General features: G+C 41.3%; 1 protein-coding gene across 3 annotated transcripts in view; it reads left to right on the forward strand.

Moving 5' to 3' along the window:
* Positions 1-9,617, forward strand: part of LOC147450787 (uncharacterized) — a 65,497-nt gene extending 55,880 nt beyond the window's left edge. For 2 of the 3 annotated variants that reach the window (XM_086520806.1, XM_086520804.1), the window contains one exon: positions 9,181-9,617. In XM_086520806.1, coding sequence (XP_086376932.1) covers positions 9,181-9,362 — 182 coding nt within the window. In that variant the 3' untranslated portion in view covers positions 9,363-9,617. Of the gene's footprint in view, positions 1-8,009; positions 8,364-9,180 lie in introns of those variants that run through there. The other variant, XM_086520803.1, reaches the window with a different exon arrangement.
* Positions 9,618-12,399: the final 2,782 nt, after the last annotated feature.

Consider the following 12,399-nt stretch of genomic DNA (forward strand, 5'->3'; position numbering starts at 1 on the left):
AGGCTTCTTCACCGCTCCTCTTGGCTGACTCTGGTGACCCAAGGGCTTCTTTTATAGATGCATAAAACTAGGTCGGGCAGCCATCCTAACAAATCCCATGATTTGGGTAAATGAAAAGTCACATTTTAATAAAATGCACTCTAAGAGGATCTGCTATGCACTTTAAGACTGATGTGCTATGGTATTGCAGTGGGATGCCGAGGGAAGCAAAAACGTTTCTGCTGCTAAAAAACGTTGATGGCTGATCTGGAAAACGCTACCGTCACCGAGTGCTAGGTTCTTTTGGTTCTTGAGAGGCTCCTTCATTGCTCCTTTGGCTGACTCTGGTGACCCATTGCTCCTCTGGCTAACTCTGGTGACCCAAGAGCTTCTTTTATAAATGCATAAAACTGGGTCGGGCAGCCATCCTAACAAATTCCACGATTTGAATAAATGAAAAGCTTCCACTCCAATGCTTCAACTTCGTCTACGATCTCCGGTTCACCTTCTCCAAGAATTCCTTCGAGGAGTATCCTTGGAACCACTTCAAACACAATATCATAGACACATCTGTTCCTTGTCGAGTGACTAAAAAAAGACTATGCTTCGTAAATGACTGTGCATGGAATGCAAATGAACAATGTGACGAAGTGCCAAACCGTTCACCAAATACATGCCAAAAGTGTAAATTAAACTTGACTTTTCGACCGAAAACTGTTGATTGTGGCAAACCACAACGGAAATGTCAATGCTTGATGGACAATCATGCTAGTGCTTTTGCTGTGATTGTGTCCTGCAAAGTAATGAACATGCCAAAGTGTCTGACAAGACGTACAATCGTGAAACATTGTAAATTTCTTGATTGCAAACTCGATCTTTGCTAGAGTGATCTTCATGCATCTGTGTGTTAAAGGTGTAGCGGAAAAGGGTGAATCGGATGAGAAATTGGTCTACAACCGCGCGCAAAACACCTCTTAGTGATGACTGGCAGCCAATAGATCTCGTACCTATCGTGATGGATCTCCTCACCGTCAAGGTCCTAGCGCGTACTGCCCATCGAACGGGCACTCCATCTTGCTGCACACGATGCAACACCGAGAGGGTGTGTACACCGCAAGAGAAAGGGAGCGTTAGGTGTAGAGAGAGAGAGATCTTGAGCAAAAATGCTGGAGAGAGATCGATGATGGTGATAAAAAACTCTAGCAAGAGGATGTGGCCGCACACTCACAAAACTCTAGCAATGCAAAACGCTAGAGAGAGAGAGAGAGAGAGAGAGAGAGAGAGAGAGAGAGAGAGAGAGAGAGAGAGAGAGAGAGAGATTGTTCTAGTCGAGTTGTCACTATAGTGGCTCTCACCCTTACATTCAGCTTGTACACCCCACGTGATAGGCTATTTTGGCATCCGCTGGGGATTATATTGTACTCAGTAATATACAGCCCTAATTTTCCCAAAAAAAAAAAAAAAAGAGAGAGAGAGAGAGAGAGAGAGAGAGAGAGAGAGAGAGAGAGAGAGAGAGAGAGAGAGAGAGAGAGAGAGAGAGAGAGAGAGAGAATGCCTCAAATACTGGATCTCTGCACTGAATAACATACCAAAAGTACAAGGGAGGGGGGGGGGGGGGGGGGGGGGGGGGGGGGGGGGGGTGCCTATATAGGGAAACTTCCAACCCAACCGACGATCCCAATAAATGGCTAAAATGTGCTAATAAATATGTAAACTCACTAAAAGTGACCTGGGACACATTTAGTAGCAACACTGCAGAACACCCGAGACTCTGACCCTGGGAAACCCTAGGAACGAGGGTCCCGTCTCATGCCACCCTACCTGGTGAGCAACATAGTGAAGTGCACTACCGTATACAAGTACGCTTACCTCAAGTACGGTTGGGCACAACCACAAAATAGCCCTCACTGCCTAATCTGCTCCTGGGAGATGCCGAAGCTACCACGGGATAGGAAAATGAACTTATCTGTGAGTGAATCATGTGCATCGTGCAATATGGCGTTCCTATGAAAAGGTAACACATAAAGATGGTGAAGAAAATACAAGAGACCATCACAAATGAGAGGCTTGAACAATGGATATTGACTAATCATGCGAACAAAAGATACTTCCTGAATGGGTTTTGTGGACCTCGACTCAAGAGCCAAGATCGATCCTGCGTGACTGATCGTATGTGCAATTGAGTTAGCTTTACTAGAAACACAATCAATCAAACCACCGATTGATCACAAGACTCGAACCATCTATCTTGACAGTCACCCCAAGGTGTACTTGCTACAAACTGGAGCAACTGAGGGCTTGACGATCCTTACGAACAACCAAATTTCTATCATGCAAAAAATGGATGTCGTGCTCAAGAGAAGGAATGACAAAAAGAGATTCCTTTTCATGCAATGACTGATTCATTTCTAGAGTGTGGGATTGTGTATTAAGAGAGACTATGAGATTGTGTGTTTTATCCTTTGCAAAACTTGAGAGTGAGAGATTAATGGCAAAGACGGAATGTTCTTGATGCAGCGAAGAACCACGGGAGGTGCTCCTTTGACTGTGAGAGAGTGTTTTTTTCTCAACTAACTTGTGGATCAGAATCTTTAAACCACTTGATGCCCAAAATTATATCACATCCTTTGAGAGGAGAAACCACAAACTTACGACGAAAACCGACAATTGGAACTAACAATGTCACATCCGAACATTCATGCGTGAAAGAAGAGTACATGCCAGGAGCAAACCTAGAGATCACAATGGGATCTATTGGAAGAGCTGCTAAACGTGCACTCTTCACGAGAGAGTCACTAATCACATCATGCATACTATCCGAATCAAACAAGATCACATTACGTTGACTATTCACCTCTGAGCTTGAGATATACCATGCCTAAGAGAGGTAGATGCCCCTCTTAAGTCTGCCAAACCTCCAATGCAAGAAAATGATGAAGCAAGCCGAGATCTGTCATCTCAAACTCTGTACAAGGAACTCTGTCCCCGATCACTGTAGACATCAATGCATAGTTCACCCGAAGTAAAGGTTCATCCACCTTGGCAAGTCGAAGTCCCTGAGAGTGTCGTGTGGTACGAGGTTCACGCCAATCGGGTGGAAAATCTGAGGTTGCTGAATCTCGCAGATTCTCCAATAGCCACTTTGGCAACTTGTCGGGCTTGTTCCCTGTGGGAGGAGCTACTGGTATATCTGGCTCTAAATCTGAAATGAGCTACAGGTGACGAAGGGGGCTCCCACCACAAAAGCTTACGCACGCACACACACCTAAATCTGGAAGAGTGATTAGGTGGGCTAATGAGCTTCAAATGTAGAGATTAGATAGTCTAGAGAAAGCTGAAAATATAGAGATTTTTTGGGAGCTCAAAGGGATGATCTAATGATGTGCAAATTTGGTGCTTAAGGGCTCTATAGAACAACGTTGAAAGCACTCTGCACACACAAATTGCACAAAGCAATAGTGGCTTCAATGAGAGCTATGATGCGATGGAGTAGGCTAAAATGAGCACAATAAAAGTGAAAAATTGCGCACACAAACACAAATATTAATGCCAGTAATCAAAATGGAAAATCAAGAAGGATAGTGGCTCATTGGTATTGCCAAGAGCATGCTCAAAATTAATTGTTAACTATAGTGATTAGGGCAAGAGACAATGTGGATCTTGATGGCGATCAAGAGATGCTAATCACCTAGAAAGCTTTGATACCAATTGTGAGGATTAGTTGCGGAAGTGTGTTCCCTAATCACCAATGGTTGAGCATCAAGCTATGGTGGATGGAGCCTTGGCTTAGCCGTGGTGTGAGGGTTAGGGTTAGAGTGATTAAGATTAGGGTTAGGCTATGCCAAGGGCAAAGGGCAAGAGATTAGGATTAAGGTTAGGCTATGCCAATTGTGAGGATTAGTTGCGGAATTGTGTTCCCTAATCACCAATTGTCCAGCATCAAGCTATGGTGGATGGAGCCTTAGCTTAGCCATGGGATTAGAGTTAGGGTTAGAGAGATTAGTATTAGGGTTAGGCTATGCCAAGGGCAAGAGATCTAGGGTAGAGTATAGACACAATGATAAGATTCAAGTGCCAAGATTCATTAGAAAAGAGCCTCTTAAATAGGCTTGGTGCTTTACAATCACCTTCTCCCTATTGGACCATCTCATATTCTATCCATCCTAGTTGTCTAGGAGGCTTTCCCATGTTGTGCCACAAGCGAGGGCTTACCCTAATAGTTTATGTAGCTACTGCTTGGTAGATTGGGTAACCCATAGGGCTGATGTGTATGGGCATAGGACAACCCATCTCCATTCTTAGATCTGCTGGGGTAACCTCTTCATTGCAGCCAAACTTGACACCGGCACTCTTAGCAAGACAGAACACTGACAGCTTGTTTTACAAGGGCCTTTGCTAAGAATGATTGTCGTACATCCTGCAAGATTATGGGATGAGGCACTTCATTACTTGTTTAGAGTGGCTCAACCAAAGGAGATCACTAACTAAAATTAACCATTGCAGGCCAAAAATCACAGATTTTCACTACATAATCAAGTTCTCATAAATTTAGTGTTGCAAAAGATCTTTGAAGGTTGAATCACATTGTTTTTCCAAAGCGAGACACTGAATTTTTGAAATCTCAAAACGTGCTTACTTTTTCATGTTTGTCTTTAGAAAGGTTACTTATATAAAATCAAATTCAAGATGTTCCAAGAATAAAGTCAGCATAGCCAGGTTTGTGGGAGTTTTGTATTAATGTCTTGACCATGGTTTCACTACACGTGTAAGTCCAAACACATTTTTGGCTGGCACCATGCCTGTAAGAGACCACATTTTTAGGACAAATATTGCTTATCCTTCGAACACGTCTGCTCTTCTTAAGCGATGCTGGCTTTAAAGTCATATTAAGACATTCTGTACCCTTAATTGGTTATGCTTTACGTGAGATTTGGATATAGAAACAAGAGGACTATCAGGAAGGTTCAAATGCTGCTGACCAAGGGGCACCTAGTCCTATTTCACCACTTGAGGTTAATGAAGAGAGAAATTTTCTAGAGCTGATTTATATTGTTCAAACACACGACAACTAACGATAAGAACATGTAGGTCTCATGTCCAATATGAAAACCAAAGTTTCTTTTTAGTGGGCGCTCATGGTACAGCATTTGCATAAGTGCCTTGCTATTTGACTTTACAATAAAAACATGCACTTTTGTATGAAAGCAGAGACGAAGGAGGTATACAAGTTGAAAGAGCTGGGCTAATGGATCATTTGAATTTTGTCTTTTTGTAAGGATTCTAGTTACTAATCCTTAATTAAGTACTTAAACTCATGATTAAGACTTAAGAAACTTGAACTTGACTCAAGAGATAAGACTCAGAAGACTCTGTGTTTGATTCATTGATTGATTGAATGAAATGTGTTACAAGAGCGCTCTTATATAGAAACTGAAGAGACACGATGAAGAGACATGACCATAGGTCAAAAGACATGACTCTAAACCAATAGTCGTGTCCCTCTGCTGTAGAATCGTGACCGTTTGGCGTAAAGGTCCAGCCATTCTCTGAAGAGGCATGGCTATTTTCCGAACATGTGCGACTCTTGGACAAAGAGACGTATCCTTTGGAGAATCGGGGTCTCGTAGGTGGTGCATCTTCGTATCTGCAAAAGAATCAAGTGAAGAAGGTAATACAAGACAAAGAATACGTCACAATCGTGACATTCCCTCCCATTTAAAATATAACCCAGGGTAGTTTTAGAAACTCCGGGAGAAGAAAATGTATTTCTGCTTGCTTTTGCATTCAAAGCTCTAACTGTTAAGCCCCATGTCGTGGCACTGATATTGACCATAACGAATTTTCCAAACTAAAAACTGCAACTTGATTAGTGTCTTTGTTAAAGTCATTTGTAACTTCGAGCTTTGTCCAAGAAAAGATTGAATCTTTATCTGCTTCAAGTGAAACTATTGGTAAACTGACTTGAGTTTTCTGTTGAGTGAAGACCACTGGTTGGAAATGTGCAAGGTATTCCATTGGTTTGTCTGGAACAATAAAATCCTCCTGAAGGGATGTCGGACTGAGACAGAGTAGTGTTTGGAGGTATATCCATCTTTAAAGGTTCATCTGTAGAACAAGTTGTGTCCAAAGATTCTATTACAACAACTGAAGTAGTGCTGCATCTAATTTATCCTTTACACCATTGAACGTAAGGACTGGTAGTATTTCCAAGAATATTCATGCTGAGACTTTTGTTGCTCGCACGAAGATACTTTGTGTCTAGTTGTCTCTGAGAAACCATACTTTGGGTGAGAAAATTTGAGTTCCAAAGGCTTTTGTTTGAGTGCTTCTTCCTGGTCGACCACTGAAGCTTCAAAAGAAGATGGCGGAGAGGCAGCAATTAGTTGTCGGAGAAATGTTTTGCGTCTGCATCTGATTCAAGCGAGTATAAAGTGATGTGAGACTTGTGGAAAGTGTGGCCATATGCTCCTTGATGATAGCGAGGCCATCCTTTGATTGACCTTCTCCGTTTTGAGAATTTGGCATGGTAACGCCTCAAAGGGAATAACGAATATGTGCAGGTTCTAGATCGGGAACAGGTTCTGGAATGGGCACTTCGGGATCGTCGGCCATGGTGGTGGTTCCGATGGCGCGCAAAGGGGAAGCAACATGGAAAGCTAGCTTTCATTTTTTTATTTTTTATTTTGTAAACGTAAGTGGGATTGTGATAAATTGCTTTCACATGAGGGGCTTAATATTCAGGGGCTGGGGTGACAGGATATGTAAAAGAAAACCTTTGGGCGGATTTTTTAAAAGTTTCCACACCATGGACAGTTGGGCCGGCCAAAGTGTTCTTGGAACTTATAATAATTTAAGTAGTGGCTGCCAGCGTCAAAACGAAATCATCAGCGTAAAAAAGATTTCAGCGCAAACGTTCCAGCGTAAGGATTTTTATTGGTTCACTGCTTGGAGATGTTGTCGCTTGGGAGATGAAACATCATGCAAGCTGGGCAGCCAGTAATTTCAATAGCTAGCGCAAGGTAAAGGATTGCACACAAGACATTCCGCTTGGGAGAAAGGTGCAACCTTTGGAGAAGAGGTGGCTGCTTGCTGGTTCAAGACCTTTGTGTATGAAGGGGCACGAGTACGAGCTCGAAGGGGTACCTCCCAATGGATGGGGAATGCAAAGAGGCACCAGCACACAATTTCCCCCGCAAATCACCGGGAACGTGGCACGCCGCACACATATATCTGTGTCGCTGTCTGTTATTTATCTAATTGGAACAAAAAAATTCATGTTACCTCATGCTTGTTTGTGTGTGTGTACTACCTTTCTTCTGCTTCCATGCAACTCCGGGAGAGGGTTAGCGCGTAGCGACGAGGGTGAGAGGCTCACAACCTTCAAGTCCTTGGAAAATTTTTGCTCTGATACCACTGTGAGGATTGGTGGTGCTAATCCTATAATTAAGACTAAAACTTCATATTGAAGATCAAAGTGAGACTCAAGAGACTGAATGTGTGTTTGATTGATTGCTTGCTTGCTTGCTTGAAATATGTTACAAGGGCGCTTTTATATAGAAACTGAAGAGACACGATCAAGAGACATGACCATAGGTCAAAAGACATTACTCTAGGCCAATAGTCGTGTCCCTCTGCTGGAGAGTCGTGACCCTTCAGTGTAAAGGTGCAACCATTCGTTGAGGAGGCATGGCTATTCGTCGAACAGGTGCGACTCTTGGGCGAAGAGACGCATCCTTTGGAGAATCGGGGTCTTGGATCTGGTGCATCTTCGTATGTGCAAAAGAATCAAGTGAAGAAGGTAATACAAGACAAAGAATACGTCACAATCGTGACACTTTTGCTCCCAAGTGCCTGGAAAAGCTGACAATCACACAAGAAATGACTTCACCCCCACTCGTTTCCTCCATATTGTTTTTGGTTTTGAGGTTGGTTGTCTTTAAAGGTGAAGTTTTGCAGGTAGTTTTTGGAGAAGTTAACTATAGAGCTCCATTTCTTGTGATATTTTTAAGTTGCTGTTTCTTCGATGGCAGGTAGCCATAGTGACAAGGAATGGCTACAGCATGCCCATTCCGGTTCCACATTCTCTGTTTTGATCCTCATTCCATATGACAATTGTGAGTATGTCATGATAGGGAATGGCAATTCATGCCCCTTCCGGCTCCACATTCTCTGTTCCCATTTTGCGTTCCATGTTACTATGCAGGTAGCAAGAGAGAGGAACTTGTTTTGACTTGCTTCACATATTTGATTTTTGAAGAGATGATTGGTTCTCTATGGCTCCTGTCTCTTATTGCCATGATCATTGATGATTTGTATACCCCTCTCTTTTTGTAAATTTGTGCCCTTTTGCACCTATCTGTATATACACGGATCTTCGTTTTCTTGCTCAAGAAAAGTCATCCATATCTTTCCTTTACGGTGAATCGTTTTTATCATAAAACATTTTCGTTGTTCTGGTTTGATGTTTTCTTCTTTAAAAGCTTGTGAATTGGCTAACGTTTTTGGTCCTGCATCAATCCTCAAAATTTGGGAGCAAGAGGGGCCCTCCAGGTGAGGGGTTAACTGTTTTGGAGTTAACCCCCTCCCCTCAAATAACTTTATCTCAAAGAGGTAAAGTTAGCATTACCCCCTCCCTCCTTGTGTGTGGGCGTGAGAAAATTTTAATCAAATCCATTCCATCGTGTCTTGTCTTACAATTACCCCCTTCCATGGAGGCCTCTTCTAAATCCCTGCTACAGTCAAAGATTCCATGGATGTTTAACAGTATGAATTGCCTACATATGTGCATGGTATGAATTCTTGTTATTTTGTTCGATCATCAATTCAAAAAGTTAATTGGGCCTACCTTTTCATGTGAAAGCATTGAAATCTTATTTAGTTTTTAGTTTGACAATGTGAGCTTTATTTCAGAGCCTTACATAAGTTGGCTTCCTTTTTATTTTATTGTTTTAGAATGCCAATGTGAGCCTTCCTTGTTAAGACTAAGAAAATTTCTTTTATTTAGCAATGCGTTTGAACCTTTCAACGTGCAAGCTTGCTATTTCTCGTTTCAAGTTTGGGTAGACGTCAATATCTTTGTTTTGAAAATGAGTATCTTAATTCAATGAGCAGTTTTTTCCGTGTACATGCTATTTATCTATCAATGAAATAAAAATCTTACTATCGACTGATTATGATAGTCATTGTTGCTTGGGATGACAGAGATGGAATATGAGAGATACAAAATAGTAGTGCAAGCTACGATTGGCGAAAAGCGAGGCCAAGGTTTTAACATGGCTTGTCGATGTTTTTGGGATCCAAATACTGATGATTATGCTGAAGAGACTTTTACAAATGAAGATATATTCGGCGTTGCAGTTGCCTTTGCTGTCTATCAGTATTGATGTGGATAGTTTAAGAGGGTTTCTTGCTTGCAAAATGTCATGAAAAGGCACATTAAATAATACCAAGATTGATAATTTTTAGACGCTTTATTTTATGAAATTCAATTTTTGAGGCTTCCTAAGGCATTAGAGACAATCAAAACGTGTATGCTTTTTAGCAAATCATAGTGACACATGCTGTATATTTCAAAATTTTCTCTCTAAATTGGGGATATGTATGTTCCTTGGTGGAGCATGTCTCATAACTTGCTCCTTTGTCCTTATGTTTTAAGTTAGTTTTCTTCCCTCGAAAGCCTAAAAAAGGAAGCGTTATTATCACATCTAATCGTGGATTAGATTAGAGATTGTGGAGATGAGTCTTCCCTTCTTTGTCAAGAAGCTACTATTGTGACCAAATTTCTTTGGTGGACCCTTTAGATTTTCACCCACCTATTGCCATTCCTCAAGGGTGAGACGGGGTCGCGTGAGATTGGATACATATGCCTCAATGAATCCATGATATGCCCAGATTCACCTTTAAAGGAAAGTTCAAGGTATAGACTCATGGTAGTCATCCACAAGCCAATAGTGGGTGTAGAACTTGGTATTGCTATATACTCCCACACACATGCGTGCGGCATGCACAAGCATAGATCAATACAATAGCGGGTTCAGAGCTAGATGCTAATCTATACTCCCACACGCCCACTCCACACGTACACACAAGCATAAGTCAATACAATGTGAATGTGTACTAAGTTTTTGGCATAAGTAAATGTAATGTAGCCTAGTATTGAAAGAAGTACTAAGCAAGAAAAACTACTATAAAAATTAAGCTACTTGATAGGGCATGCACCCTATAGAAGAGTGAAAGAATAACACAATATCATTGGTAATAGCTTAGTGAACTCGGAGTATATCCTAGATTTAACTCAGTGAACTCGTTGTGATCCCATTTGAAGCGAAGTCAAGGTGAACCCAAGGTGATCCCTAAGCTAACTACTTGCCCCTTTTGAACTTACACCCTTTCAAGTGAACTCTAAGTCAAGCCAAAGCAAACTATGTATGAGCACCATATTGTGATTTTTCTTTATAATTACAAAAACTTGCCCTCACAACAAGAAGCACATGATAACATTGTTAATGCACGCACCTTGGGATCGGAAGGTTGTGAGTTCAAGAAAAGGGTGAGTCATGGTGATCATGTTTTGTTTACGACTCTTGAATGCAGACATGCAATAAGTGTGGGCCATTTATCCCTCTTGAACATGGAGGTGTCAATTAGTCCCATATATTGTCATTCTCGGTCTAAGAGTTATGCTACATGTACATGGCCCTTCATGACTAAGCACACAAAAATGGTGAATTTTGGACCTTTAGGAGACTCCTCAAACTCTTTGGAGCGATTGTGGAACATTGAATTAAGCTTGTTGTGAGCAACTGTTGTCTGGGACCACATGCCAAACTCGATGTTGCTTGTGTCATACATATGGATGCATCCCCCTTTTTATGCACAATTTTTCTAGCTTTACTCCTTCCATCTAGTTCGGGGGGGGGGGGGGGGGGGGGGGTCACTATGTATAAATCGTGTATATCGCGTGCATTCAAATAGTATTTTCTTATCTGTGAATTTTTTAACAAATGAAAAACACGCTTTTGCTATTCAATCTGTAAATGTATTTGCAAGTCCATTTTACAGTACCCTTTTGTATGTGAAAACGTCAGAAATAGAAATTTAATAACCTCTTCTGTTGCACTCACATAATAGTCACATAATTATTAAGTGACGTCCCTAAGCATATAAAGAGCTTTTTGTACACAAATCTTATAGCTAATAATATTCTAGTTTATCATCTCCAGTTTGGCTCAGCTAGTGTAATAATGTTGTCGTGTCATTCTCTGTGTTGCTAGACTTTATTCTCCATAAATGCCTACGCCATCAACAATATCAAGTGGTAGGTGTAGAATTGACACAATCCCCCTCTTCATGCTAGATTAAACAAAAACCTACGATATTGCTTAATTGTATCGATTTGTTTGTATTTACATTTAGTATTTTTCTAGGTTTTCTATTTAGTTTTCTTTTATCTCAGCAAATGGGATATGAACATGTGGCACTACTCACATTTGAGAGGAGATCAATTTGAGAAGGATCTTGGCACGAAAGCTCACATTTTCTCATAGAGTCTAAAACCTAAAGCAACGTATTTTTTGGTTAAAGGATTACATCAAAAGTTTCCCTATTTTTGTTTTAAAGGATTGGAAGGACCATTTCAAAAGGAGTGCTTAGTCAATAAGCCTATTAACTAAGAAAAGCCGACCGTATGCTTAAGGAAGCCCATAGCCAACAGAGTAAAGGCCATGTCTCTTATCGAGAAAATCACCACACTCAACATGCCTTTTAGGCATGAAAAATCAATACGGTGAATCAATGCTAAAAAAACTTTAAGCATAAAAACAAAACAACCGGATTGACATCCCATGTGATGACATCCTATGTGATGGTCTTCCCACTAACAAACCAGTCACGCCCACTTCTTTTAATAAAAAAGTGTTGATTTTGCCGTTAATCCAAGCCACCTTGCACCAAATCACCATAATATCATGTAGTAGGCTTACCACCCAACAAAAACTAAGCATGTTGAGGGCCAAAAATTGAGAACGTCAAGATGTTTTTTTTTTTTTTTTTGGGTGTTGGGGGGGGGGGGGGGGGTCGGTCTTTATAGCCTCTACGCACCTACCCCTACCGTATGTGCATCATTAGGGTAAGGGAAAGGGACAAGGGGATACCACCTAACATTGGTCAAAACTTGGACGTATCTATAATGGTAAATAGCTAGGCTTTGCTTGATTGCTAGGCTTGATGGTAGGCCATAGCTTTCTTGTGCATTCTTGACGCTTCATCTCCGTACTATAGGGAAACATAGTGCATGATATATAACAAAACCTACTAGAGTGATGTGCTCTACCATACCTCGACCATACCCCAAGTGCTCAAGATGTCACCTCTCAAACGATGTCTTAGCCTTGAGCGTAAAAGTCCCTAAGAGGTCACTAT

The sequence above is a fragment of the Adiantum capillus-veneris genome, chromosome 9 (genome assembly GCF_014529385.1).
Source record: "Adiantum capillus-veneris isolate H3 chromosome 9, ASM1452938v2, whole genome shotgun sequence".
NCBI classification, from domain to species: domain Eukaryota; kingdom Viridiplantae; phylum Streptophyta; class Polypodiopsida; order Polypodiales; family Pteridaceae; genus Adiantum; species Adiantum capillus-veneris.